The sequence below is a fragment of the Candoia aspera genome, chromosome 8, assembly GCF_035149785.1.
Source record: "Candoia aspera isolate rCanAsp1 chromosome 8, rCanAsp1.hap2, whole genome shotgun sequence".
Taxonomy (NCBI): domain Eukaryota; kingdom Metazoa; phylum Chordata; class Lepidosauria; order Squamata; family Boidae; genus Candoia; species Candoia aspera.
In genome coordinates this window covers 39295435-39321717 of record NC_086160.1, presented here as the reverse complement: position 1 = coordinate 39321717, position 26283 = coordinate 39295435, and the positions used below count along the sequence as shown (strand labels likewise).

Genomic DNA, 26283 nt, shown 5'->3' with positions numbered 1-26283 from the left:
AGTAGATTAATTGGTACCGCTTCGGCGGGAAGGTAACGGCGTTCCGTGAGTCATGCTGGCCACATGACCCGGAAGTGTCTATGACAACGCCGGCTCTAAGGCTTTGAAACGGAGATGAGCACCGCCCCCTAGAGTCGGACACGACTGGACTTTACGTCAAGGGAAACCTTTACCTTTACCTTTACTAAGAATGACTGAGGGGCAGGACACCCGTATCTCTTGAGCTGACTTGCTGAATTTCACCAAATGTAACTGTTGTTAATAGATGTTTAGAGTTTACTGATTCATGCATCTTTATCATTCAGGAACAAGTGCATTATTTCAGAAAAAGTGGGCAACTGGAAACAAGTGAACAAGCGAATTGTTTCTAACATAAAACATCTCAGCTTCTGTACATGTCAAGAGAAACAGGGCTGTGAAAGCACTATAAACTCTTCATTCCACCACAAATTATCAGATAAAATTACTTGGGAAGGACAGTTAATCCCAACATATTGGGATAGGAGTAACAGAATATGCTTCCAACAGTTTGAATCTGCAGTTAAGAACAACATATAAGCTATAAGCTAGTCCCTTTGTTGTTTATTTGTTCAGTCGCTTCCGACTCTTCGTGACTTCATGGACCAGCCCACGCCAGAGCTTCCTGTCGGTCGTCAACATGCTAGTCCCTAACAGGCTATTTTTCTATTCTAATGCACAGCAGTGACTATGCTTAAGATCAGTATTTTCCTTCACAGAATGTTATGCAGAGGAAAATGCATAAATGTGCTGTTGGATAAGGAGGCTTCCCTGTACATGTCAAGAGAAACAGGGCTGTGAAAGCACTATAAACTCTTCATTCCACCACAAATTATTTATAGAATCATATGGCTGCCAGACTGATGTGGAAATAATGGTGCCTCTACTTTTGAAATCTGAAGACTGCTATCTTTAAGAAGGTGCCTTGTTGATTAGATTATTAAAAATACACTTTTATTTCCCCTTTTATCCATCCAAATATAAGTATTAATCAGTATCTCTCCTAAAAGGTAAAGAATTAAAAAAATCACCCTTAAACTTTGATTGTCAGGTTAACAAGAAATACACCAGTGCTGCTTACATTTCTATAGAATCCATGCATCTTTGCTTGCTTGAGGGGGGCAGTCTTTCAATCTCATTAATTTTTGCATGCTGCTCATGGGATATTGAACAATATAGCACTGAAAAACTTGTATGTGGCAATAAAGTGACCACTGCAATATTAATATTTTTCTGTTACTATTGGGTGGGGTGTCTTGCACAAGGGAAAAAAAAGGATGATCTGATTTAGTAAACTATAGTAATAATAAAAACACTCTTCCAGCTGTGCTTGTAATCACTGGTATTTCCTTACTACTATAACCACAGCCTTGTCTTTGAGGAAGCTCACAGTTAGATATACAATGCCACAGCACCATAAAAATGGATCAGAATTATCTTGAGGGACCATTAATTTTGACGGAATGTGTGGAGAACTGTGTCAACAAATGCAAATAATGAATGCTTCTGTTTCTCTCCAAAGGATGGCCCCATGCTGAATGTATACAAACTCAGAAGAAAAAGGCATGTCACAAACATGAGTGGATAATGGTTGGGGGTGTTACAGAATCACAAAAATTCAAGTTAATTTCTTAATTAAATATTCAGAAATTATTTCCTGCATGAGCCAGAAGAAGGTAGTGCCCAGGAAAACACATAGCATGTTTATGAATGATTAGGACAACCAATGCAAAGCAGGTCCAATTTGGTCTTCATTCATTGCAATAAAGCTTATAGAAGAGGAACACTTAGTGGATTGACTCGTGCCACTGAGATGTGATGATGGAAGCTTTAAAGTTTCACTGCTAGAATGATTCACTCAGGAAGAGAAATAAAACTGAATGAACGCAAAGTTTGAGTGCAACCTCTTATTATGACCAGCCATCTGATTTTGGAATCAATGCTTTTGTAAAAGTATTTTAAGGCACTTCAGTAGGTATTTTAAATATATTTGTATCTATAAAAATAAAGTAAGTATTGAGGCAACATTCATATATGATCATCTTCGAATTGTCTCTATGTATGTACAAAACAGGACACATATACATTCACGGGGCTGTTTCATTATACTTTCACTGGTACTTTAGGCTGCCTTGTTAATTTTAGTGCCTGCAAAACATCAAACAAAAGGTCAATTTGTTGCATTCATAAAAGCACAATTAAACAACAATAGCACATATTTTCAAAATAATTACTATTACCTATTGAAAGATTTCCCAGGCACTGGCAATGGCAAGAGATGCAGGGCTCTAGTTTGGTGTAGTGGTTAAAGTGCTGGGCTAGAAATCAGGAAACAGAGTTCCAGTCCCGCCTTAGGCATGCAAGCCAGCTGGGTGACCTTGGGCCAGTCCCTCTCTCTCAGCCCAACCCAATTCACAGGGTTGTTTTGTGGGGAAAATAGGAGGAGGAAGGAGTACTATGTATGTTCGCTGCCTTGAGTTATTTATTAAAATAATAAAGGAGGGATAAAAATTAATTAATCAAATAAATAAATAATTCCTTGCAGTATTATTAGTTTCTCTTCTTTTGCTGAAATAATGTCATGTATGAATTTATGTTTCTCTCAGATTACTAGAAGTCAAAGAAGATTTTAACTTTGTTCCAAACGTCACATCATAACTTCATGGTATCACAGCTTGGCTTCAACATACAGTTCTCTCCTTTTCTCCTTCTATCATTCTGGGATCCTTGACACTCTTTTGTTTCTCTGCCCTGCCTGGCAAAAGATCCTACCATTTCAATCCTGGCATTCCAACGAACAACAAATGAAATGAGACATCTACTATGATGTAAATAATAAGGACTAGTAACATTTATACAGTCCCTACTTTTACTGGGACTTTTCCAAGGAAAAACAATTATTTCATCCCTACAGAAGAAAAAGAGGTATTAGAGCATGGAAGTAAAAGTTCAGAGATTTCAATTATGTATTGCGAAAGTAAGATCTTTGTTTTGATATGTAGCACATTCTGCTGCACCATTTCTCAAGCAGAAAACCCTCTTGTTGATGAAGCTTTAAATATTTAAATTCTGTTTCATGAAGAGATTGCATGTTGGTATTATAATTAAGGATTTCACTGAATCTGAGTATAGGTTTCTGCCATGAGACCAGCACCAAAATGAAGCCAAGGAAATAAGCATCAAAAACATGATGCTACTTGCAAAGCAGGACATCATTTTTAGACACATCAAAATCTACTTAACTCTTGTTTTACAAAAATCTGCATGTAATCTTAACCCAAACCCATCCTACTATAATGGCGCCTACCTTAAAGTGTGCAGAGAAACAAGGGAAGAGAGTGACATCATGCTTGGAGACCCTATTTATTTATTTACTTTTTCAATGTGTCAGAGTGCTAATATGCATCTGTGTTTAGCATACAAATATTATTTTTTTCCTGGATGGTCATGCAGCTGATTTTCCCAGAACAATCTAGAATATTCTACTGGAAATATAGTTCAGAAGAGTTCTGTTGATCGTCCTCTCTCCAGCAGAACAGAATCTGAAGTGGCTTTTCTGCCTGATTATATGTTTTAATAACTGCTGCTTCTCCTCCATTCTTCTGGTTATCCCATCCCACCTTTCAATCCCCACTTCTGTCCTATCTAGCTAGGCTGGAAATATTTTAAATGTGTACTCAGCTACAAAACAACAGTCCATTCAGAGCATTTGAGCCATCCAAACACAGTGGCTAGAAGTACCCTCCGCTGTGTTCCAGGGGTGGGATAAAACCTTTGTTCTGTCTCAGTCTTGGAAGTAGTTTGAGACCAGAACATTCTGCACACTCCTAGATTTCTTCCACATCATTAAGACTGCTTTTTGGACATTTTATTCCAGCATTAACAATTTAATGGTAAATCATAATTTTAAGTAACTGGTTATCTTCTTTATCCCAATAATGAACTTAGCATGGGTCATCATTTCTTACCTTTTGTCTAGAAATCATCCAAGATTTTATTGTTGGTACCAAAATGCTGCCAAGGAGGATCTGGGCTGGGTGATAAATAAGTAAAGGGACTGAAATTAAGGACAGATGCTTGTAGCCTTCAAATACTATCTTCAGCATTGGTATACCTGTGGGCAGAAATATAATTAAAATTAAGAATCCTTTGATTATTTTTCTGAGCTAAGGATCATGGGAATGCATTTAACTTTTAAAACATTTTACTAAAATTTGAAAAAAAGCAAAAAAGATGCCCTATTTATAACAGAAGGCACAAGAATGAAGTAGTAAACTAAAAGAAGATCATTTGATGATAGTACAACATATAATCAAATATAATAATATATTATAGTCACAGTATATTATCATCATACAATAATATAATGGGTTATATTATAATTATCATATAGTAGGTTTTGGTGGGGGATATATTTGAGTTGTCCTCCTCCCCAGTGTGCCTGCCATGCACTCTCCTGGTCTTGTCTGTTTTCAACTGCTTTTATCTAAAGCTTTTAACCCTAGGTGTAAGCTACCCAGAGTCACTCTATGTGATGGGAAAGGAAAAGTGAAAACAGGGCTGTTGCAAAAGAGACACTTCAGCCCAGAGGTGGGTGAAATATGAGAAAGAGGCTCAGGCAACTCTGCCTTAACTGTGCCAGGCATTGGCTGAGCAGGAAAATTGCTTTGACAGTCTTTCAAGATTCTGTTGCATTACCCTGCTGGCAATAAAGACCTTTCTGAAAGATCGTGTCTCTGAGGCTGCCAGTCTTGTAGAGCTCTGTTGCAACAAAGAAGTCGACCAATACTTTATAAAGTGCATATGGGAGAAAATATGAAAAAGTGGTGTTTTTAAAAATAGGAAGTCATGTGTCACAACAGCGAGCCTACTGAAATAAAGACATGAAAAAAGTAACACTTGAGAAATAATTCCCATGTACAAATGCTGCAATGTTATAAGGTGGGATGATGGGTGGAGCTAAGATGGTGACAGAGCACCTATTTCCCTGCTGAGCTCCTTATGATATTTTATTTGATTTAAATAGCCTAGCTACATATAAAGTGAGATGTTTTGCTTTTCCCTTTTCCCTTCTTCACTTCTTTCTGTGACTGTATTTTTCTAATTTGGCATTGCTATACATAACCAGTAATGTGGTAAGCATCCAGTATTTATTTCTTTATTTACATTACTCTGTAGTGTAGTGTGTGCTGAATCAGCATTAATTCTTTTTAAATACTATGGCTATTTTTGGTTGCTCTTGTAAGTTTTCCACAGTATAAACATTGCTAATGTAATCAGTGTATAAAAGCAGATCTAAAAGAATTTTCTTTGAGCCTTGTGCTATGCTGCTCTAATCCTCCATTATAATTTCTTGATAACGACAGATCAGGTTGTTATTTTATGAGACAATAAATTTGAGAAGATACAATTCCCATGTGCCTAACAGAGAAACATTACAAAATATGAGTTGATTTTATTTTCTTTGTCAGTATACAGCTTATTTATTTATTTATAAAATTTATGCACCACCCATCTCCCTGTATAAGTGACTCTAGGCAGCTTAAAAGTAAAAAGGGGGAATAAAAGATCTTACAAACAATATACTAAGTTAAAAAGACGGAGAGACCATCATTTTAATCTATTCCTTTGATAGGGGCTTTTTAATTAAGAAATTCATATGCCGTCCAGTCCTGAATAGGATGTCTGGGTCTAGTTATAAGACACATGTGCATTAAACCAAAACCTAGAGAAGCAGCAGTATAAAAACTTCTAAAAGGCATAGACAGATTGGTTTTAAGTGTTGTAATTGTTTTAACACTTGGGTGGCATGGCACCTGCTCTATTCTGGGACAGCTGCAATTTAAAGACCATGTTCAAGGATCACCTCATGAAGAGTCCATTATAATAATGCAACCTTCCACAGCACACATTCTCTCAGTTGATGGCTTTTGGATTCCAAATGGCAGAAGGTTGTATCATATGATGTTTAGCGTTCTCTAATTCAATTATTCTAGGAAAAGGCATTTTTCAAATAAACACTGGAGCTGGGTGACACTTCAGTTCAAAGGCAATTTGATCGAATTACCCCTTCAAACTAAATCTTCAAATTGATTCAGTTGTCAAGTTGAATCAGGTACTTGAAACTCATTCAGAGATTCAGTGGAGTTTTGTGAATGTGCCACCAAGCTTTTACCAAATTGAACTGACTCTTTGAATCAAATCAAAACTGCAAATTTGATTCAAAGCTTGGGCGATTTGCCTATTTGTAATATGTAGTATCCATATTTTCCACAATGATCACAGTTTGGTTATCAAAAAAATCTTTCTGGGTACTTCTAGTCTGATTTTAGTATTTTAGTCCTTAATTATAAGTGAATTGGAAGATGGCCAACTGCAAAGCAAAATGGCAGCTTCTAGATTCACACAAGCCACACAGATTTCCCTGAAAAATAAAAGTGGTTGGTAGTTGCAGCCTGGTGTCTTCTTTGGAAATGTGTTCACCTGCTCAGAAAAAGGCAAATATAAATAAACCTCAATAATTTGTCTTCCAGTAAATGGATATTTCACAAGTAGTCATACCCACAGAAAAAAAATGGCTATTTTGTGTGGCACTGCTTTGAATGTTCCGGGCTGTTCTGCATGCTTTATCGCTTATATTTTTAAATGTTTTTTAAGACCAGCCTAGGTAATTCAGCAGCAGGGAATGGTCACATCTCTGCCGCTATTAGCTTGGACTGGATACAGTGAGTGGTGGCTTTCTGAACATGGCTTAGGGCTGAAGAACTGTGGACTGTGCTCCAACTGCTGCAACCAAATACCTGTGGATATTAGTGGTATTTTAAGTTGTAAATGCCAATGCAACTATTGTACTTTGTAGATTTGGATAGATTGGTTAAGCATTTGGGTGCATCATGCACATGCTTTTATGCCATGTGGACAGTGAGTTTAGGGAGCATTTAGAACTGCAAAGATCTGTGGCTTTGGTTGGGTTGGTTTCTTGCAATTTACTATCTTTGTGCATTCTGTACATGTTCTTGTGTCCTACTGATGTTTAGCATCAGGATACATTTAAATTTGTAGAACTTGGGGCTGTAGAGTTTTAGTGTTGTTGCTTTATTTAGTATCATTTTTGTAGCTGTAAAACTCTGGTATAGACAGAAATCCAGCAAAGAGCAACACATGAATTTTTTGCTGGCAAGGCAAAGCCCAACATAAAATAAAAAGCAAAAAACCCCACTGTTGCTTTAACTTGCTTAGCAGAAGAGTGAAAGTCCTTGCTTATTGCTACTTATTGCCTACTCTAAAGAAAAATTAATTAATTAAATGAAACAATTTTAAAAATCCACCAAAGGAAAAATGGATGCAAAAAGGTTGTGCCAACTGGCCCCAAAAGATTCTCTATCTCTGTTTTAGAGCACACATGACTTCAGTTTAACCTAGTAGAAAATCAACTGTAAGTATATACCCCCTATGCTGGCACCCCGCATAATTTCAAATATAAGCCATCTATTTTCTTGTTTTTTCACAACTGTTTCTTTTGCAATAACAATACTCCATGAAAATAGCATGCTGAACTTCACACCAGTTTTAAAGCTATAATTGTAAAAACAAATTGGCAAACTACATCTTGCTCTCGTTGAAGCTACAGAAATGAACAAATCAGTGCTAATGCTTCAGATACTGATTCTGTGTCACCATGGTTGACAGGATCCAAGCAGGCTTTAGGAGATGGCATTTGACTTTATGGCACTAAGCATGCATTTACAATTTTACAGGGATTTTAAAACTGACATGCTGAAGAATGTTTATAAATCATTAATAAAAATGCCTCTTTGATACAATGCATTGTTTGAAAGATGTTAGGAGGCACATATTGTAAATGGTTTTCTTTCTGACTAATGTAATTTATACCAAAAAACATTTCCCCACTGTGTACGAGTATAACCAGGGATAGATGAAGAGCACCATCTCAGCACATTACTACCTGATCCAATCACTTGGGAAATCACTAATGTACAGCACATCCTATTTCCATGTTACACATGACACATTTGTCTAAAATTACTCAACAGACTTTGACATTGCAGCACCGAGCTTTCCACTGCCATCTCCCAAGCAAGAACTCCACGTTAAGAGCAACAAGAATCCAAGAGTTTCTTTTATCTTAGACCCAGGATAACAAAGATGAAACATGAAGAACTGAAGCCCACGTTCTCGCTTCGCTCCATCCAATCCTCTGTTTTGATATTTTTTTTATTTTATGCACCCTGATATCTAAGATTTCCTCAGAGTAGCAACTGAAATATGAGATATTCATCACACAAAATGCACATTTCTGAAGTTACTGTTGGGTCCAATTCTTACTTATTCTAATATTTGGATTTCTGTCTCTTAAGGAGTTATGTCAAAGCAATTCATCCTTTTATTACTGAATCACACTCCAAATCACCTTCATATATTTATTATATTTTACTTATATACTAGGTAAAGCTATAGAGGAGATGGCTACATGTAACATGACTCCACATGTTCATTCAGCAGGCTGGCTAGGGATGCTTGGAGTTATAGTCCACCTGAAGAGTAGTACCAGATTGGGAAATGCAACAAAGGACAAAAAACTTCTGCAGGAAAAAAACAAAACAAAACAAAACAAAACAAAACAAAACAAAAAACAAAACAAAACAAAACAAAACGATGTTTCTGCCCATAAAAAAGTTTATCTCCTGAACAGAACCAGAAAGATAACCCCACTGAGGAGCACCCTTTACATGTTCTTTTGACAAAACAAAAATTCCTTGGCCCATTTAAACAGGCCTAAACCAAAGCCTGTAGCCATTAACTATATATACTTTATATATGATTGTAATGAAGCACACAGTACTGAAGACATCTGGAGTAAAAAGGTAAGTCAAGGGAAAATTAAAACACAGTCTAATTTGGCTTCACTTGTCAGTTTGATATTACCGCCAGGCAATAAGTACTAAAAGCTTGCAACCTCACTGCTATGTGGTAGACAAACCTTTCAGTGGTTTAAAGCAGCTGTATGTATGTACGTAAGCATCAAAAACTGCACAGGGCATGGAGGGGGAGTTAATGCTACATACACATTAAGCCTAGCAGAGGCTTAACACATCTATTTCACTTCTTATTTTCTCACATGCACAAACAAAAAGAATTGATGCCAAAAATCAGCATTTTGCAGCTGAATTTCAGAGGTGTGATCTCTGGGTAGGGGGTGAAATTTCAGCTGCAAATGGAAAAATAGGCTTAAATCTGCTTGTAGGCTCTAGGTTGCCCATTCAAGCCATCTGTCTCTGCAACAAAGGGCAAAACAGACTGGTGATCACTTGACCTTACTTTGATCTTTTCTGAATGTGGACTGATGCTTCACTGGCATCCAATCCAGAGTACCAAATTCATAATTTAAAAGGCAAAGAACATGCAGGACCCTCATCAGCTGTGCCATTCTATATCATACAAAAACATGTCATTGTGTTTCTGGATAGTCAGCACTGGCACAGTGAAACTTACAAGAAATATTTGCAAAAAGAAAAGGAAACATAAATGTCTGCCTATTATTTTAACATTTGCTAAAAAAAAATCCTGCATTGATTTTTATGGGGCAGAGCACTTTGCTGCAATAGATAATCATTATTTTGGACATCATTACATCTGCTCCAGAGTCCAAGGAGCTGGGAGCATAAGCAGTGAAAGGACTGTAAGAGGACTATAAGAGACAATGGCTTTTTCTCATCTTGGGGATTTTAGAGCATCCTGGAAAACAATTAACTGGCTGACTCCCAATTGAAGTGATGATTGCAGTAGCACATCTATGAGATATAGTGTGAATCCTTTTGTTGTTGCTATACTGAGCATGGCTGAGGAACTGTGGATAAAGAATTATAGTGCCTTTCTACGTTACGTTACAGACTAGTCATGTTACAGTCAAATAATCTCACTTTAGTTTGGGTATTTTAAGAAGAAACATAGCAAAGTCCCAAAAGTTTATTCCCATTATACTAGCCTGTAGTTCAACATTTATGATCAAGTGTCTCAAAGCCTATCAATATCGCTCAACATTAGAAGGAATGCTTGTCATCTGATAGCCTTAAAGCAAAGGTGGACAACATTTTTTTCCTGCAGAAGATTGCATTTCCTCACGGGTAGCTGGGGGTCTGCCTAGTGGGCTCAGCTAAGCAAGTAAACATCCTTGGACAGTTCTTTGTTTCTGTTTCTGACACCCTCTTGTTCACTCCCCCAAGTACCAGGCTGCACTGCAGGCAGAAAATAGTTCCTTAAAAAAAAATTATTTTCTATCCCACCTGTATTATTTTTATAAATAACTCCTAATACTCCTTCCTCCTCCTGTTTTCCCCACAACAACCACCCTGTGAGGTGAGTTGGGCTGAGAGAGAGGGACTGGCCCAAGGTCACCCAGCTGGCTTTCATGCCTAAGGCGGGACTAGAACTCTCAGTCTCCTGGTTTCTAGCCTGGAGCCTTAATCACTAGACCAAACTGGCTCTTACCAGAAGTCTCAGCCAGTATCTTGCATTTTGGGGAGAGGGGAGGGGAGGAAGGTTGACATTAGGTTGAGGGCTGCATGAAATTAGCCTGAGAGCCACATGATGGATGATCACACAAGGTAACCATTCATCAATGCAGCATAAACAATGCTGGATTGGAATAAGCATTTATGAGAAATCAAAGTCAGCCAAGATGGTTTAGGTCACAGACTACTAGATAGACCTACCGTACACAAATGGTTTTTGTTTGAATCCTTTCTTTTTGTTATGAAAGCAATGTAAGATAAACAGTAGCATTTGTCATAAATGTGAAACACTTCCTTGGACTAAAATAAATACATGCACATGGTAAATAATAGTCTCTCCTATTAGGAAAAATAATAGCCTCTTCCAAGGAAAACAAGAAGCATCTTCTGCAAACATCAGCAACATTCACTTTATATATGGTGAAATTCATTCCACATCTTGTGCCTTCACTTTGTATTTTTCCCTGTTGACACCAGCCATCAATACAACATATACAGTGATAATGGCATAAATGTATTTTTAGATATTAAAAAAGAGGGAAAGTTCAATATATTTTTAGAAGGAGCCCAGCATTTCTCAAGTTGTGCATTTCTGTGTCACACATAATTCTGTGAAAGGCCACAGGGTGAAGATATTATGAAGGCAAAACAGTTAATCTGGGATTCAAAGCTATTTCTTTTAGAAAAGTCTTTCTCTGGGAAGGAGATGATTCAGTCTCATGGACAATAAAAGAAGAGACAGAAAGAAATGTTTTTTTCCTTTTGCTTTATAAAACTAGTAATAGATGCAACAAGCCTTTAAAAAAATAATAAAAAGACACAGTTTTGGAGGAGTTCAAAATTTCTGTATGCAGTGCTGTGTCTCTTGCCTATAGGGAAATTCTGTAGCAATAACTTTGAATCTCCATTTATCTCCAAGCCCATCAGAGAACTGGGGGAAAACAAGGGGAAAGCACACTGTCAAAGGCATGGTTTAGTCTAAGAAGGGGGGATTAGTCACTGGTTTACAGTGCTCATGTTTTCACAGAATTGATATCCAGGGTGGAAAAAAGTAGCACTGCCTGTAGGCTTATGGGTTGGTTTAAGTATAATTAAAAATATGGGTTTGAGGTATTCTGCCTCCTGTGCCTCTCCATGGACTTGCACAACCCAGGAATGATGTTTCATAAATAACCTGAATAATCTTTCCAAATATTTGCTATGAAACATTTGTTACCAACATTTAAAGATATTTGCCTTAAATTCAAAAACACCTCTCTGTAATATACTAGCACTTAGTTAGCAAAGAATAAGAAAATGAATCATAGAAATATTTTTAAAGAAATGAGATGGAACTGCAGTACATGTATAATTGAGCATGTGGCAGCACATTGACTGGCTTGGAAGCTAACAGGCTGTTTTGATTAGGATTCAGATGGAAGCCTATTTGGGAATACCAGAGCTATAGTTAAGATGAGAAAGTTGAGAAACAACCTTCCATACTGTTGTCTAGAAAACTGCATGATGTCAATGACATCACCAGAGGTTGAGCTCCACTCAAAGAAGACTACTGTTCTGCAGTACTGTGGCAACATTTCCCAACTTTATAGCCTTCCATTGTGTTGGGATTGCAATTCTCAGAATTCCCAATCAGCATGACTGACTAGACTTACTCTGCAAGTGGCAGCCTCAACATTACTGGAGAGTACCCAGCTGGGAAGGCTGTATGATTATGTACTTTTCCCCCTCTTTATATTGTTTTATTGTATTATCACAAAAACCAAGTAGTACATTATATTATTTGGGTACAGTGGTGTTTATACAGTTCCTCCTGGAGATGATTAACACTCTGATGTTTAGATAACTGAATCCTTTAAATATAAAGAAAAAAGTTCATGTCAATATTAACTATGATTTCTAAAATATTAAATGTTGATAAGCATAAGATTAATCTCATCTTAAATTTAATCTCATCTTAAATATTACATCTAAAGCTGGATGTGGCATTGATATAAACACCTGCAAAATACATTATTATATAATAAAGGTTTCTGTCTTAAGCTTAATACTTAATAGTGAGGTCTCTACTATATTGTTACTTATTATTGTTTATGCATATTTTTTAAAAAGAAAAAAAACAACAAATTAAAAAACAACAAATGAAAATTTAAAAAACTATTTGGTTTCTAGCTTCCCCCTTCTTGGGCCTCTACCAATTACAGTGTTTAGGCCCCCTTATAATCATACTGTGTTTATATTTGCCATGCTAATATATTGTATATATGGGAACCATTCCTTCTTGTATAATTCACAACTTTTGTTGTGAATGTTTAATATTTTTCTTTCGTTAACTGTATTTGTCTGCTATTTATGCTCTTGAACTTATATGATTGGTGTTCAGGTAATTCCTTCCTTTTATTTTGTTATCCTGGAGGGTGGCTTTAATATAATGTAACTACAATGTTGTAAGTAATCCCATACCCTTCTCCTGGAAGTACCCATCTCCATCTAATATGACCTTGGACCCCACCATTAGAGGAAACATCATTCTTTCTCACTCTCAGCATCTCTCCCCCTCCCATCCGGAGCCTGACACACGTTGCTTCAATGGCAGAGAACACAATCGAACGATTTAACTATTTTTTGATTGTGGGTTCTGACACAATACAAGAATGCTACATTACTAGCATATTTGAGACTTGAACACCAGTATCACACAAATGTGATTATATTACCAATGTCTTGTGCTAGCTTTCAGAGTCATTGCAAAGTTTCTATAAAATTGTAATTTTGAATGTAATAGGTAAAGGTAAAGGTTTCCCTTGACGTAAAGTCCAGTCGAATCCGACTCTAGGGGGCGGTGCTCATCTCCGTTTCTAAGCCTTGGAGCCGGCGTTGTCATAGACACTTCCGGGTCATGTGGCCAGCATGACGACTCGGAACGCCGTTACCTTCCCGCCGAAGCGGTACCTATTGATCTACTCACATTTGCATGTTTTCGAACTGCTAGGTGAGCAGGAGCTGGGATTAACAACGGGAGCTCACCCCGCCGCGCGGTTTCGAACCGCCGACCTTCCGATCGACAGCTCAGCGGTTTAACCCGCAGCGCCACCGCGTCCCTCTTGAATGTAATAGAAAATGAAAATTATTAAAGAAAGAGAATAATCATAGCAGCTAAATATAATTAGATTTTAGTTTAAGTAAATTAGAAAAAATCCTAATTCTGAATTAATTTTATTCTGGCCATACCTTCTTTATCCTGCCTTTTGGAGTATAGATTTCAACCCTCAAAGGCCCATGGATGAAAAAATGTTTGGGCACTCCTCATTTAAAGAATTCAGTACATTGTCTGGGATATTAGGAAAAGACAAATTCATTTGTAAATGAAAGAACAATAGTCTTTGAAGCTATAAAAAAATGCTGTTACATCAGTCCTGAGTTCACCATTATCATCCCTTCAAGGAAGATCAGACTAGGAAACCAATGCCATGTAGGTCAGTACTACTTTTATTGTAAGGCTATAATAACATAATCTTGCATGTTTAAAAGTGCCTCCCCCTTCCTTTATCTTTGTGTGGACTAGGGAGGGGCTCCTCTGAGACATTTACTCACCTAATACTCTTGCCAGACTCGGGCCCTTTTTATTTGACTGTTGGCTTGGTAGCAGCTCTTAATCCTGTCCCTCAAGGCCAATCCCTCTGCTTTATACAACCATGTAATTTAGAACAGAGCTCTACAGAACTCCTCCCACAGATATGGGTGTGATTTCAAAGTGTTCTGTGGGTGGCAACAGAAAGTCTATTTCATACATTTTTAGTTGACAGCAGAGAAGTCTGACTAACCATGCAGTGATAGGCACCTGAAGCAGCCCCAAATCACCTACACATTTTTCTGAATTTGTAGACCATTACCTTGTCTCACATTCCACCGAATATTTCCACACATGCTAATTACCTGGGCACAAATGTATATCTTTATTGTACATCTGCGATGCTCATACAGACCTGAATGAAGTGGGATAATCTTTGATGAAGATATGCATCTTGATCTGAAAAAACAGCTGTGTGGAACTGGAGGCCTACATTAATTCTAAATACTTTAACGGCCCTGAAAGCTGTGCTGCCACAAATGCTGTGGTTCCTTAATGCTTTCTCCAACAACTTCTTAATGGGATTATATTTTTTAAAAGATACTTAAATCTATGCCCCATCATTTCATAAGTACCTGGAATGCTATGTGGTTAATATTTTGAGACATATGACCACACTATTAGCTCAAAAGGAGCAAAAAAGGGATTATTTCATATTCCAGACTGAGTTATGTCCACTGAAAAGAAATGGGATGGACTTTGTTTCAGCTGAGCAAAAAAGGGATGATCTCTCAACCCTATTTCAGCATTGAGTAGATATGACGCTATTACGGCAGTGCATAGGAGATAATTGTACTTAAGATAAAAGAATTTTAAGTCACGAATAAAATGGGATTTCTCCATGGGCGATCTGCCAACAAGCTGTTATATATAAGGCATTTTTAAAAAGAAGATAAATCATCTTTGTTTTCTGCAGGAAACAGAATAGAAAAATCTCCTGTGTCATTATCATTTTACATCTGGATATGGGATTTTTAAAAAGATATATATTTATAAAGAAGTATGAACTTGCTGTCAGTGGAAATCTACAATGTAGTTTTTAGAGTCTGATCTAATTAAGTATACATTTGGAAAGAAACATTACCAAATAAATAATTGGACAGCTGTAACTCGGAAAAGACAACTGAGATTCATTGATCCCTTTTTGCAGACTGAAATGGAGAGATGTAAACTTCAAGTGAATGTGATCTCTTGGGTGATACTCTTTGGCTCAACATAGTAAACTGTTGTCTTCTGATACACATTTTAGTACTACTGCAGGCAAGTTTTCTAACTATTAATTCAAAACCTACTACTAGCAGACTGATGATAAGTGAAAGCTTCAAGAAAATGCTTCGTTGTTCACTTTCCTGCCCTAGAAAAAGGCTTAATTTGGAAATATTATATTTTTGGTGAAATTATTATTGTATCTTATATTTCATTCTATGTAATTGTATAAATGTTCAGTCTCCCATGAAACTGATTTTGCTGCCTTTGAAATGGTTTCCCAGACTGTTCAATGAATGAATGTAGATCATTGCTGTTGCAGTACCTAGAAATTAACCCAGCAGAATAAGAGCACTTAGACTAAAGATACAACTACTTCTCTAGGGACAAGTTGATTATCTGAAGGCAACTATGAGCCACTCTTCAATACTGCAACCGACTGTACAGAGTCTGAACATTCTACTGTGATCACATTTTGGATAACTGCAGCAGACTGAGGAGTATCCCTTTCTAACAGTTTGTTGCTACACTGATCTTCCTAAAGCTCCTATTATCCAAAACAATAGTTTGAACTGCTTACACACTCAGGTCAGTCTTCATATAAATACATATCTGGAATGACCAATTGCTTTTCCTTTTCTTCTTAGGAAAGGAGCAAAGAAAGGGAGGGTTGTAATACAAGCTTTGCACCCCAAAATGCAATTAGCATAGCTGTGCAACAATAAAGAAAAGAGAGAGACAAAATTCATACTTGAAAAAATAGGAGACAAAATATTTCTGTACCCATTCTAAGTTTCTTTAAAGTAGCTAGCATATTTAGAATGCATAACTTATTTTTTAAATTAGGATACAGTGCACAGTACTGATCAACAGATTGTTAAATTGCAATGTTTGGGAGATTAATGTAATAGGTTAACACTCTTACTGACAGTTTAAATACTGAAGGTACTAATCATAAACTAGTACACACTTCCTTGTACATCCATTTATCTTGCTTTCATTTATTACACACATTTTATACTGCCCCATCATCCAAATCAATGCCATGATCAGAGAGATAGATTTTTTGTGTGTGGGGAGACTGGATGTGCTTTAAATAAATAAAATAGTATGCTTAGAAATCCACTGGCAAAAAACAAAGTAAATCTGGAGGATTGTATTGATGGGCAATCTTTGCCAGAGAAATGGAAACCAGTGGAGGTGCAGATCCTACCTGGCACATCCCAAAATAAGGTCTGAAGATTTGGCATCGCTTCCAAGCAGATTTAAAGGATAAAAGGGGACAGAGAACAATGGGAAACTCCTGGTCAAACAGAAATTTTGTCACAGTGTTCAACAATGGCCTAAAATTGAACTTCCTACAAACATATGATTCTTTGATATACCATTTAATAATATTTTTCTGAATAGGAGACAAGACTCTTGAAAAAGCACAGCGTTAAGCTTCACTTAATTTCTAGTGAGTTTCCTGTATTATTTGTGAATTGACAACTTGTAGCAGGCACTATTTCCTCTGTTATAAGAAAAACCTCCTTTAAGTCAAGATTGGTTCTTGGTAATTTCATGTCCAAATAGTATTTTTAGCAACAATACTGTACTGAAGGCCCAAATACGTTTTCAAAGTTGAAGCTTTGACTTCTCAATGTAGCTTACAGTCTCCTATCTAAATACTAGCCAGTCCCAAACCCATTTAGTTTTCCAGCCCAGACAAAGTCAGCCAGGTGCTACCTACTACTTATGCTCTCTATAATGCATGTTGCTAACTCATCCAATGGGAAAGGACTACTCATGTGGAGGTAACAAATGCTCTAGTATTATTTTAGATGAGCCAACCTGATAGCTGTGGCACTTCCTCTAGGCCTCCTTTCTTCTTCAGAATTAACTCTAGGGAATAACATCATGTTGGACTTTCCAGATAGATTATGTGAAACCATAGCTCAATGTCATTCTCAATAGCCAAGCTTATAATTAAAGGTCAAATAGTCACTTCATCTGCAATCAATCAATTGAAGAAGTTCTAATATCAAGAACTAATCAATCAATGGCAAATACACTAATAAAAGCCATGAATCAAATCCCTGTATTTCATGTATTGCATGTACGGTGCATGTATGTTACAAAAGGTGGAAAGCAAAATGAGAATAAATAAGCCTGGGGGAAATCTCAGGAGAGGTACAACATTTATCTTCACTTATTAGGGTTTGTATCTCTAATTATCTAATAAAATTAAATAACAAATAAAAGCCATGTCACAGGCAGCAGTTATACAACCTCATTAAAATCCATATAGTGTTTATATTAATGGCATCAATCAAAATGGGTGTTAATAGATTAAATATACCGGTTTCCTGAACTGGACAGTTTCAAAATACAATTCCAGAGTTGTCTGAGAATTCTGGGAACTGAAGTTCCAACACTTTATACCCCAGTGTGGTGGGCAGCAAGCTGAAGAAGGCTGAAGTATGGTAAGAACTCCTGTAGAGGTTAAGTATGAAAGAGGAGAAGGGTAGAGGCAGTCCTTGATTCTAACACATTCAGTCCTTTGTGTCCTGAGTGCACATAGCTATAAGTGCAAATAAAGTGCTGCCAAACCAAAAACAAAACAAAAAACCACCAGTGTATGGGAGGGAACTGTTTGTCTCCATATGAAGCAAGACCTTTTCCATGGATCCAAGCAGAGGAAGTGGCAGATGGCCTCATGAGCATTCTGCATATGGGAATTCACTGGTTTTAATACAGGGAGAGAGAACTGCCTTACAAGAGCCTTCTCATGCTTCTCTTATTACCACTTCTAAAGCTTCAAAGCTGTCATCTTTCCTCCTCCTTTCCTGGTGCTATGCTACAATCCCCAGGGAACTGAAGCATGGCACCCTGTGGAGGCTTCACATGCCAGAATGTTAAAAATCAGTTTTAATTCTAAGTGAAACAGCTTTTGTGGCAGGAAGCTCCTAAGTGCTCTTGTTTGCTTAGTGGTGCTAGAGTTCTGAAGGCAGATAAAAACCTCTTCACAGAGGACTTAAAAGAAAGCCCTGAAGTTCACAGAGGGCCTTAAATATTCAGACACAAGTGTTAAATGGGATCTTGCTTGCATCTCCCCAAACCCGCTCAGGTAAATTATACTGGAGTAACTCAATATAAAAGGTGTCATTCTTTAGAAAGTCAGCATCAAAAGTCATAATTTCACTGGGAAGAAGAGTTAATCTTCCAAGCAGATTACTGGAGAAGCGCTGCTATTATTCAACAACAATTTGGCTCCACACAAAAACTTCATTATAATGTCACCCACCACCAAAAGTAGCCTGCCCTGTAACCTTGTGCTTTGTTGAGGGTCACATTTTTTGGGAAAAGAGGAGAGACTGGATCAAGCAAGAAAAGAAGGCAGCATGTATGGAATTCCCCCTGCACTTTTCTGGCATTTTACCATGATATGAAATATTAGGAATACACATCATTACAGAAATCCACATTTGACAAGCAAACAACTACTTATACTTTCATAAGTCACCCTAAAGTCTGAAGTCTATGGCCTCCTGGAAACTCTGATCAAAAGTAACTCTTCTACTTACAAATTTAGTTCAGAGTATTATACTTCAGTGATTTATAACAGAGAAGTTAGTCCTCAATCTTTTCCGATTCATATTAAAATACAACCTGCAAGTATTGGAGATAATTGTGTTTTTTGTTTTACCTTGTGCACAATTTTTAATGGATATTTCCTAATCTTCGTATATAAAAAATAAAACATTAAACTAATGAACAACAAAAAGAATAGACGTGCAGCAACCTTGCCATTAGCGGAGACGGTGCGAGGAGTTCCTCTTTTCTGTTACTGAACCTAAAGCCATGCAGGTAGAAAAGCAATATATACTGTGTATACACACACACACACACAGTATATATATATATATATACATACACACACATACATACACAGTATATATTCATTCAATTACGTCATGGCACCTCTGTTTCTACATGCAAATACATGTGGACAAATACATGTGGACTTTAAAATGCCCATTTTGTTCCTTGCTAATAACCCTAAATCACAAGGCTTAAACGGAACATATAGCACAGCCTCTGTACAAATTGTAACTGTATTTTAACAACACTTCATATCTACAAGAGCAAGTAGGAGGGAATTCCGAATAACTAGAAGGTCAATGTTCTTGGAATACTAATTTGTAATTGAATAAATGCACAGCCCTGAAATTCCTTAGGATAAATACCCTAGTTTTTTTTTAATAAAACACAGTTGTTCTATCAAACTTTTTCCTTTATATAGTAAATGCTTTGTGCATTACAGCTTTGAGCTATAATAATTTTGCTGTTTAATTGTGTCGTAATAACTCAAATAATAATCTGAAATAAATCGCAAACTTTATCAATATTAGATTACAGAAACAAAACAGGAAAAACAAGGAGAAATCAAATAGCGTTCTCAAAAGAAGGAACAGATTAATAGTATCATAAAACAATTACTGTACTAAACTCCCAAAGGAGAAAATCACATTGTCTTCCTCTTAGAAAACCTACAGTTGCTCACTGCAGAAATGTTCTCATGAGTGTACTAATATTAATGCTACACTTTTATATGGTATCTTGCCAAATTTCTGAATCAGTAATAGTAAAGCTGATAAACACTTTCATAACAAAGTGAATGTAGGACCAATGAAGTCAGACGGAATTGCTGAATTTAATATTTAGTAAAGACTTACCCAAGGTTAGAGATTTGTGTGTAGAACAGAAAATAATAGCCACTGTGTCTGCTGGTGTGAAGCCAGAACTCTTTCTAGGAAAAAAATGTGAAAAAAGTTAAATGTATCTTCCACCAAATGTTTGGTAACATATCCTTTATGGACATTCTTGTTTTCAATTTTAGTTCAGCTTTACTGACTTCTTTATGCTCACATATGCTTAGCAGCATTTTCCTTTTTAAATTTAAGTCAAACACACACAACCTCCCTTGCTGACTTGGGTTCTTTCAGAAGTGAGTGGTTATAAATAATTGTATAAAGAAAGAAAGTAAAAATAAAATAACCTTCCTTGAGAGCCACTCAAGGCTTTGTATGCCATGTCAAAAGTTGCAATCTGAAAATGAGTGTGGCCAAACTCTTTTAGGGAAAGGTTTTCAGGAATTAATGGCAGCCATTCCCCACCCCCACCCCCACCCCCACCCAAATGCCTCCATTTTTTGGCTCTATTCATTCTGGGGAAAATTTGGGGACCAGACATCTAGCTTTGGGGGGAGGGGATTGCTGCTTTAGCTAAATTGCTTGTGTGTAGCTCTAGGCTCTTTTAAGACTCTGAGACCCCCCTCCCCGAGGGGCAGAATGGTCACTTGAGCCTCGCTCACCTACTCTGCTCTCATTGCATCTTCTATCAACCTTTGGTCTTCAGTTTGAAAAACAATGCAAATATACATGCATATAATCTAACAGAACAGTGTATCACAATCACATTCTTTAAAAGTAAAAGGAAAATATAGATTATTGATTTGACTTGCAAAGTATAGTACTCTTGAAAATGATCATAATTTTTATGTTTCATAAATGAATATAGACAAAACGGCAATGACTTTTCACTGGCTTACCATAATGCCAAATACAAGCTATTTTAGATAAAGCCTAACTTCCTTTTCCTATCTCTTTTTTAAAAAATATACTGTCTTAGAACTAGAAAGCATACATATTGCCATTTTAGTAGGTCCCACTAAATTGATTGCCCCGATTTTGCTTTATTCCAATTATTTATTTTAATCTTATTTTTATTATTTTTCTTGCAACAAAGTCAGAGATGAGATCACATAATGACATTTCTCTCAGAAAATCACTTTCTGCAAAGATAAGAGATAATAGCAAGTCTTAATTACAGCATTTTAAACCATATTTTTAATCAGGAATAGACTGGAGAAATTAAGAGTACAAGAAAAAGGTGGAAACTATAATGAGATTTGGAAAATCTTCATCAGTTGTTTATTTTAAATTTAAAGTAGTATGTGTAGTTTTAGAATCATCCTGTCCATCTGCTTTATCTTCTGGTTCTTCCAATTCTTCCAGTTCTGAGGGATATGAAATTTGGAGAACTTGCTGACTAACCTCTCACAAGAACATCTCCTGGAAAATTCTAATTTCTGGAGGCTTAGTCTAATCTAGGCAGGAAGCCAAACAAATTAACAATTTCTATATAAGCAGAGCAGCACTTCTCCAATTCAATTTGAAGTTTACCTAATATAATATTAGACACTTTTATCTTGAACTTATTTTATCCAGTTAGCCTGCAGCCACTTTTTCCCTCTGGGTAAAATTGAGTTGTATCTTCTTACTGTTGATCTTTTATTGGGATCTATGGTTTCCACACAATGACTGGTCTTCTTTGCTTCTTTGTAATTTTTTTTTCAAGCTGACACACATATCATGAAAAAGTCATGTAGGATTCATTTCCTGATTCAGTATCAGTGCTTGGTTATGACACGATTTTGCTGACATAATCAAATCTGTGAAGGACTTTATGAAACCACAGAAGAAGACAAGTGTTTGTTCTGCATCTTATCTGTAGGATCATCTTAAATGTGGCAGTTTTTAAAAGTGATTCTTAGTTTACATGTTTCACTGTTCTCTTGCTGTAGCAGCCATCTGTGAGTAGATGCTGAATAGGAAGTATACAAAACTTAAAGCAACTGAAACAATCTATTATTCTATGCAATCTTATTCAGAGAACATCTAGCACAAGAGACCAAAAAAAAAAACCACCCCACTCTGGTTCATGATTTTTATAAAAACATGCAGCCCCTGATACTACCCAGTTATATTCCTGGTATCATCATATGTCTATCTTCTGCAATTTTTGATGTGAAGGTCATTGTGACAGAGACCCTTGTAGATAAAGCAGTAGGGAGCTGACTAGCAAATAACAGAAAGCAAACCCTGGACTCTTCAACGATGTTGAGAGCCCACCAAAGTTAATTCTCCCCAGCCCCCTAAACATTCAGAGACAGGAGTTTAAAAAAACAAAACAAAAATAGTCTCCTTAGAGCCTAAGCAGTCCAGACTAAGAACTCAAAGTAACGTTCAAAATAAAATGCCCTACAAAAGAGGTAAACTGTTCTGGAATAGCAATTTGGAGCTTGCTCTCCTGCTTATTCAGCAACAGTTACAATAAGCCTTCCAGCTCAGCTATGGTCATATAAGCAGCTCCTTACCTGTGTAGTCTCTGCCTCCCTTTCCTCCCTCCTAAGGAAGACCTTCCAGCTTGAGGAGCCAGTTCTTTCTGCTGGGCAATGAGTTGAGTCAAGACCAGGCAGGGCAGAAGAGTTTGTTTGTATAGACCTGATAAGGTTATCCAGCAGGTTCTTATTCTGTAGGTTTCTCTTTGCTGTCTTCTGGAATCTGCCAGCTCCCTTAACCTTCTCCAACCCCATACCTGATCCTTCATCAGAGCTTTATGCTTAGCAGGCACTGAGTCTGTAAACACTCATACTCTGCTGCTGTGGTTCATTCAAAAGGAGACTGGTATTTTGTTTTGTTTTTTAATCATATGGCATAACAGTTCGGTGTTCATGCTGCTGGTTCATGCTGGGAAATCCCTGTGAGGTCCAACAGCCAGATGTGTAGACTATTTAGCCGTGACAAGTCATGTGGCCAAGGTGCACCACAAGGTGGCTAGTCTACATTGCACCGAGTTGGGCTGAGAGAGAGTGACTGGCCCAAGGTCACCCAGCCGGCTTTCATGCTTAAGGCAGGACTAGAACACACAGACTCCTGGTTTCTAGCCCAGCACCTTAGTCACTAGACCAAACTGGTTCTCTCAAGGCTGGTGTTGGAGGCTGATGTTGAAAAACACTGATGGCAGTTTCAGTGTGCTTGTCAATTTGCAAAACAGCACAAAAATAGCTTCTTCTCTATTGAGGCATTACCAAAAATTTTAAAAAACCAATCTAAGTAAGAAATTGTAGAATCAACAAAAAAGCACATTGATCACTTGAATGGTTTGAATGTGAACTTAATTCCCCATTATCTTAATTTATCACATATTGGAGAGCAAACGTATGAAGTACAGCCCTTTCTTTTATTTATGCATTCTGTCAGGTGCTGCTCAAGAAAAGGATCGAATTGAGCACTACATTCAAGTGATACAAGGAAGGTTCACTGTGAGGTGATCAAAAAGTCTGGTTCTTACCACAGAACAGAAATCCACCTTGAGCAAAAAAAAAATTATGACAGCATTAAAGATCTTTGCAATCTTTCATTTCTTTGCATCTGTGGTCACAGTCATCTTCTTTGAACACAGGTCATAATACTATTTTGGATAGTCTTTCACATTCATCAACTTTTTCTTCACATTTCTTCTCATTTAAAAAAAACTCTTAAGCAAAGGGATTTTTTTCACTACTTCAGTTAATTGAAAGGGTTTATGGTCAAAATGGAACATATTGAATACAATATACCATGTTCTGAATACATGTCTCTAATATTTGGACTCATGCATAGATGTCAAAAAGTGTGCTAGCTTTGGGCAGGCTTCAAGACTGAAGTTTTTCACCTAGGTGGAATTTCTAGCCTTTGCCTAATGCATACATGTGGCATTATTTCAGTATTTTCTGAATACCATATAGCAGCAACTCTCTTCACAAAAATAGATGTTCTGTTGATTTATTACTTTTGATTTTAAAGCCAGGAAGTTCTGGACGAGAAGCACATATCTGATGGAAATTCAGAGCCTTCTCCTAAGTCTACTCTTACGCCTTCTGAGACTGCCAATGAAACAAATTTTATGCCCTTCAACAGCTTCTCCGTGGCATCACTTTGCCTTTTTTCACTGCTTCACTTGCACATTTTGGAGTACTAGTTGCGTTGGTTCTTGCTTAACCCTCATTGAACTATTGGTCTCCTTCTCTAATGGATGAGGTTTGTTGTTGCATATTAAAATCACAGTACTAAAACTGTTGTTCTTGAGAGGCTTGCTTGTTCTCCTATTGTCCAAGTCAGCAGAGACAGTTGCTGGTCATTTACTATAGCAAGCTAGAAGGGTAGCTGTTTTGCAGCAAACACAACAAAAAAGGCAATTTGTTTTTGTTGTTGTTAAATTAATGGAATAATTTATTTCGCTTTTATTGGGATGGGAAAGAAAGCAGTTGCTGGACATTTTTGAGTTACTGCTCTTATAATAACTGTCTCCTAATGGCTATCAATCTTGAAAACTCAGCAGGTGATCCCAAATACTTAGAATTCAAATACAGGAATATTAGTGATAAAGTAAGACTGTTGAATACAACATTAATACACATCCACAGGAACATGAGATATTTCCTTTATGATTAAACATACATAGTTTACAGAATTTTTAAAATTCATGGCTATTTTTTAAAAGGATAATACGAATTAGGGTAACACTTATTTCAAAATATAACCATGTCTACAGTAACCTATCCAGCATTTTGTTTGTTTGTAGATTGCCTAAACAGCTATTTTCCAGTCAGATGTTCCTTTTCCTAACGCATAACTTCTGCTGTTCTACATAGGTGTTTTCCAACAACTTTACGACATGCATTTTTTTTAAATAATGGGAATAGTGTTGCTTGTTTTACTGTTAGGTTGTTTTTTTCCCTCTTATTTGATTTTGTGCTGTAAGGCAACCCATGTTTGATTTTATCTGGTTATAGATTTCAGATAAATGAACAATCTGACTTTGGGATTTTTTTCCCCAGATGTATGCCAAAGCACTTAGAAGCACAAAATTATCCTATACCCAGCTATTCTGTTCAGTCTTATAGAAAAAAATTTACTGTCATTACCTACCTTGTAGAAAAGAAGAAAGTTAACATCATAAATCCCAGCTGAATTGAAAATACTAAAATGAAAATCATTTTGATGAATGTTAGCATGCAATACATTCAAATGTGTGCTTTAAGAATATAGTCATCTTCCCATATAGGGAAAAAGCTAATATTATATAAAGTATTGACACAAATCTTTATTTCCCATATAGCTGCAAGTACACAGATCAGACAGCTGATATAATTCAACACCTATGTTCTTTCAGCAGCTGAAATTTGGTAATTTGTACATATTTTCAAAAAGATTCTATATGCCAAATTTCACACACAGAAGACCAATCATATTGTTTATATAAAAAACAGAATATCAGAAAGCTAGTTTACTAACAACACCCAGAACTTGAACTGGATTTTTTCCTTTCACGTCTGGAAAGATGGCAATCTAGAAAATTTTCACATCACTTTGAAGTATATGTCTGTAATTATGGATTAGTATCTCTCCCTATTACCTGCTTAAGGATAGAGAATGAACTGAAGTACAACAGGAATTAAAACTAAGACTTGCTACATTAGTAAATTATGGGCATTAAGTTGAACATTCCCAACTTGGGTTCTTCCCAGATGTGTGGAAAGAGTCTAGGTTGGGGAAATTGATTTAGACGTGACAGAAGGATCTCCCTACATATAAGCAGTATGCTTTAGAATTTCTTCTTGTTCTGGATGATGCTATGGTCAGGTTCTTATAACAGTACATAATCCATGTATAGATATTAGATATTAGAATCTACAACTGCTGTTATGAATGGAAGGCAGCTTTTATAAATAAACTCAGAAATTTGGAAGCCTTATTTTTTAATAGTACAACTCTTTCCAAAGTTGTACCTTGTTGTAGTATTTTATCTTATTTCAACTGTGATTTATTTTTTAAATCCTCCAAGGAAATGTAGTTATTAGGGAGATAATATATTTATTTATTTAATAAATCAAAGTAACAAACAAACAAATAAGAGAGAAGGTGACTAGTAATGACTATTCACAAAAATCTTAGTGGATTATTGTTATATAAAATGGCACTATTTCTGTAGAGTACAATAATACATATTTTAACTGAAGCCAGTCCATTC

General features: G+C 36.6%; 1 protein-coding gene across 2 annotated transcripts in view; it reads right to left on the bottom strand.

Moving 5' to 3' along the window:
- Positions 1 to 991: 991 nt before the first annotated feature.
- SLC10A7 (solute carrier family 10 member 7) overlaps positions 992 to 26283 on the bottom strand; it is a 146692-nt gene continuing 121400 nt past the window's right edge. For both annotated transcript variants that reach the window (XM_063309731.1, XM_063309730.1), the window contains 4 exons: positions 25182 to 25233; positions 20103 to 20176; positions 3987 to 4132; positions 992 to 2166 (listed from right to left, as the gene is read on the bottom strand). In XM_063309731.1, coding sequence (XP_063165801.1) covers positions 2122 to 2166; positions 3987 to 4132; positions 20103 to 20176; positions 25182 to 25233 — 317 coding nt within the window. In that variant the 3' untranslated portion in view covers positions 992 to 2121. The remainder of the gene's footprint in view (positions 2167 to 3986; positions 4133 to 20102; positions 20177 to 25181; positions 25234 to 26283) is intronic.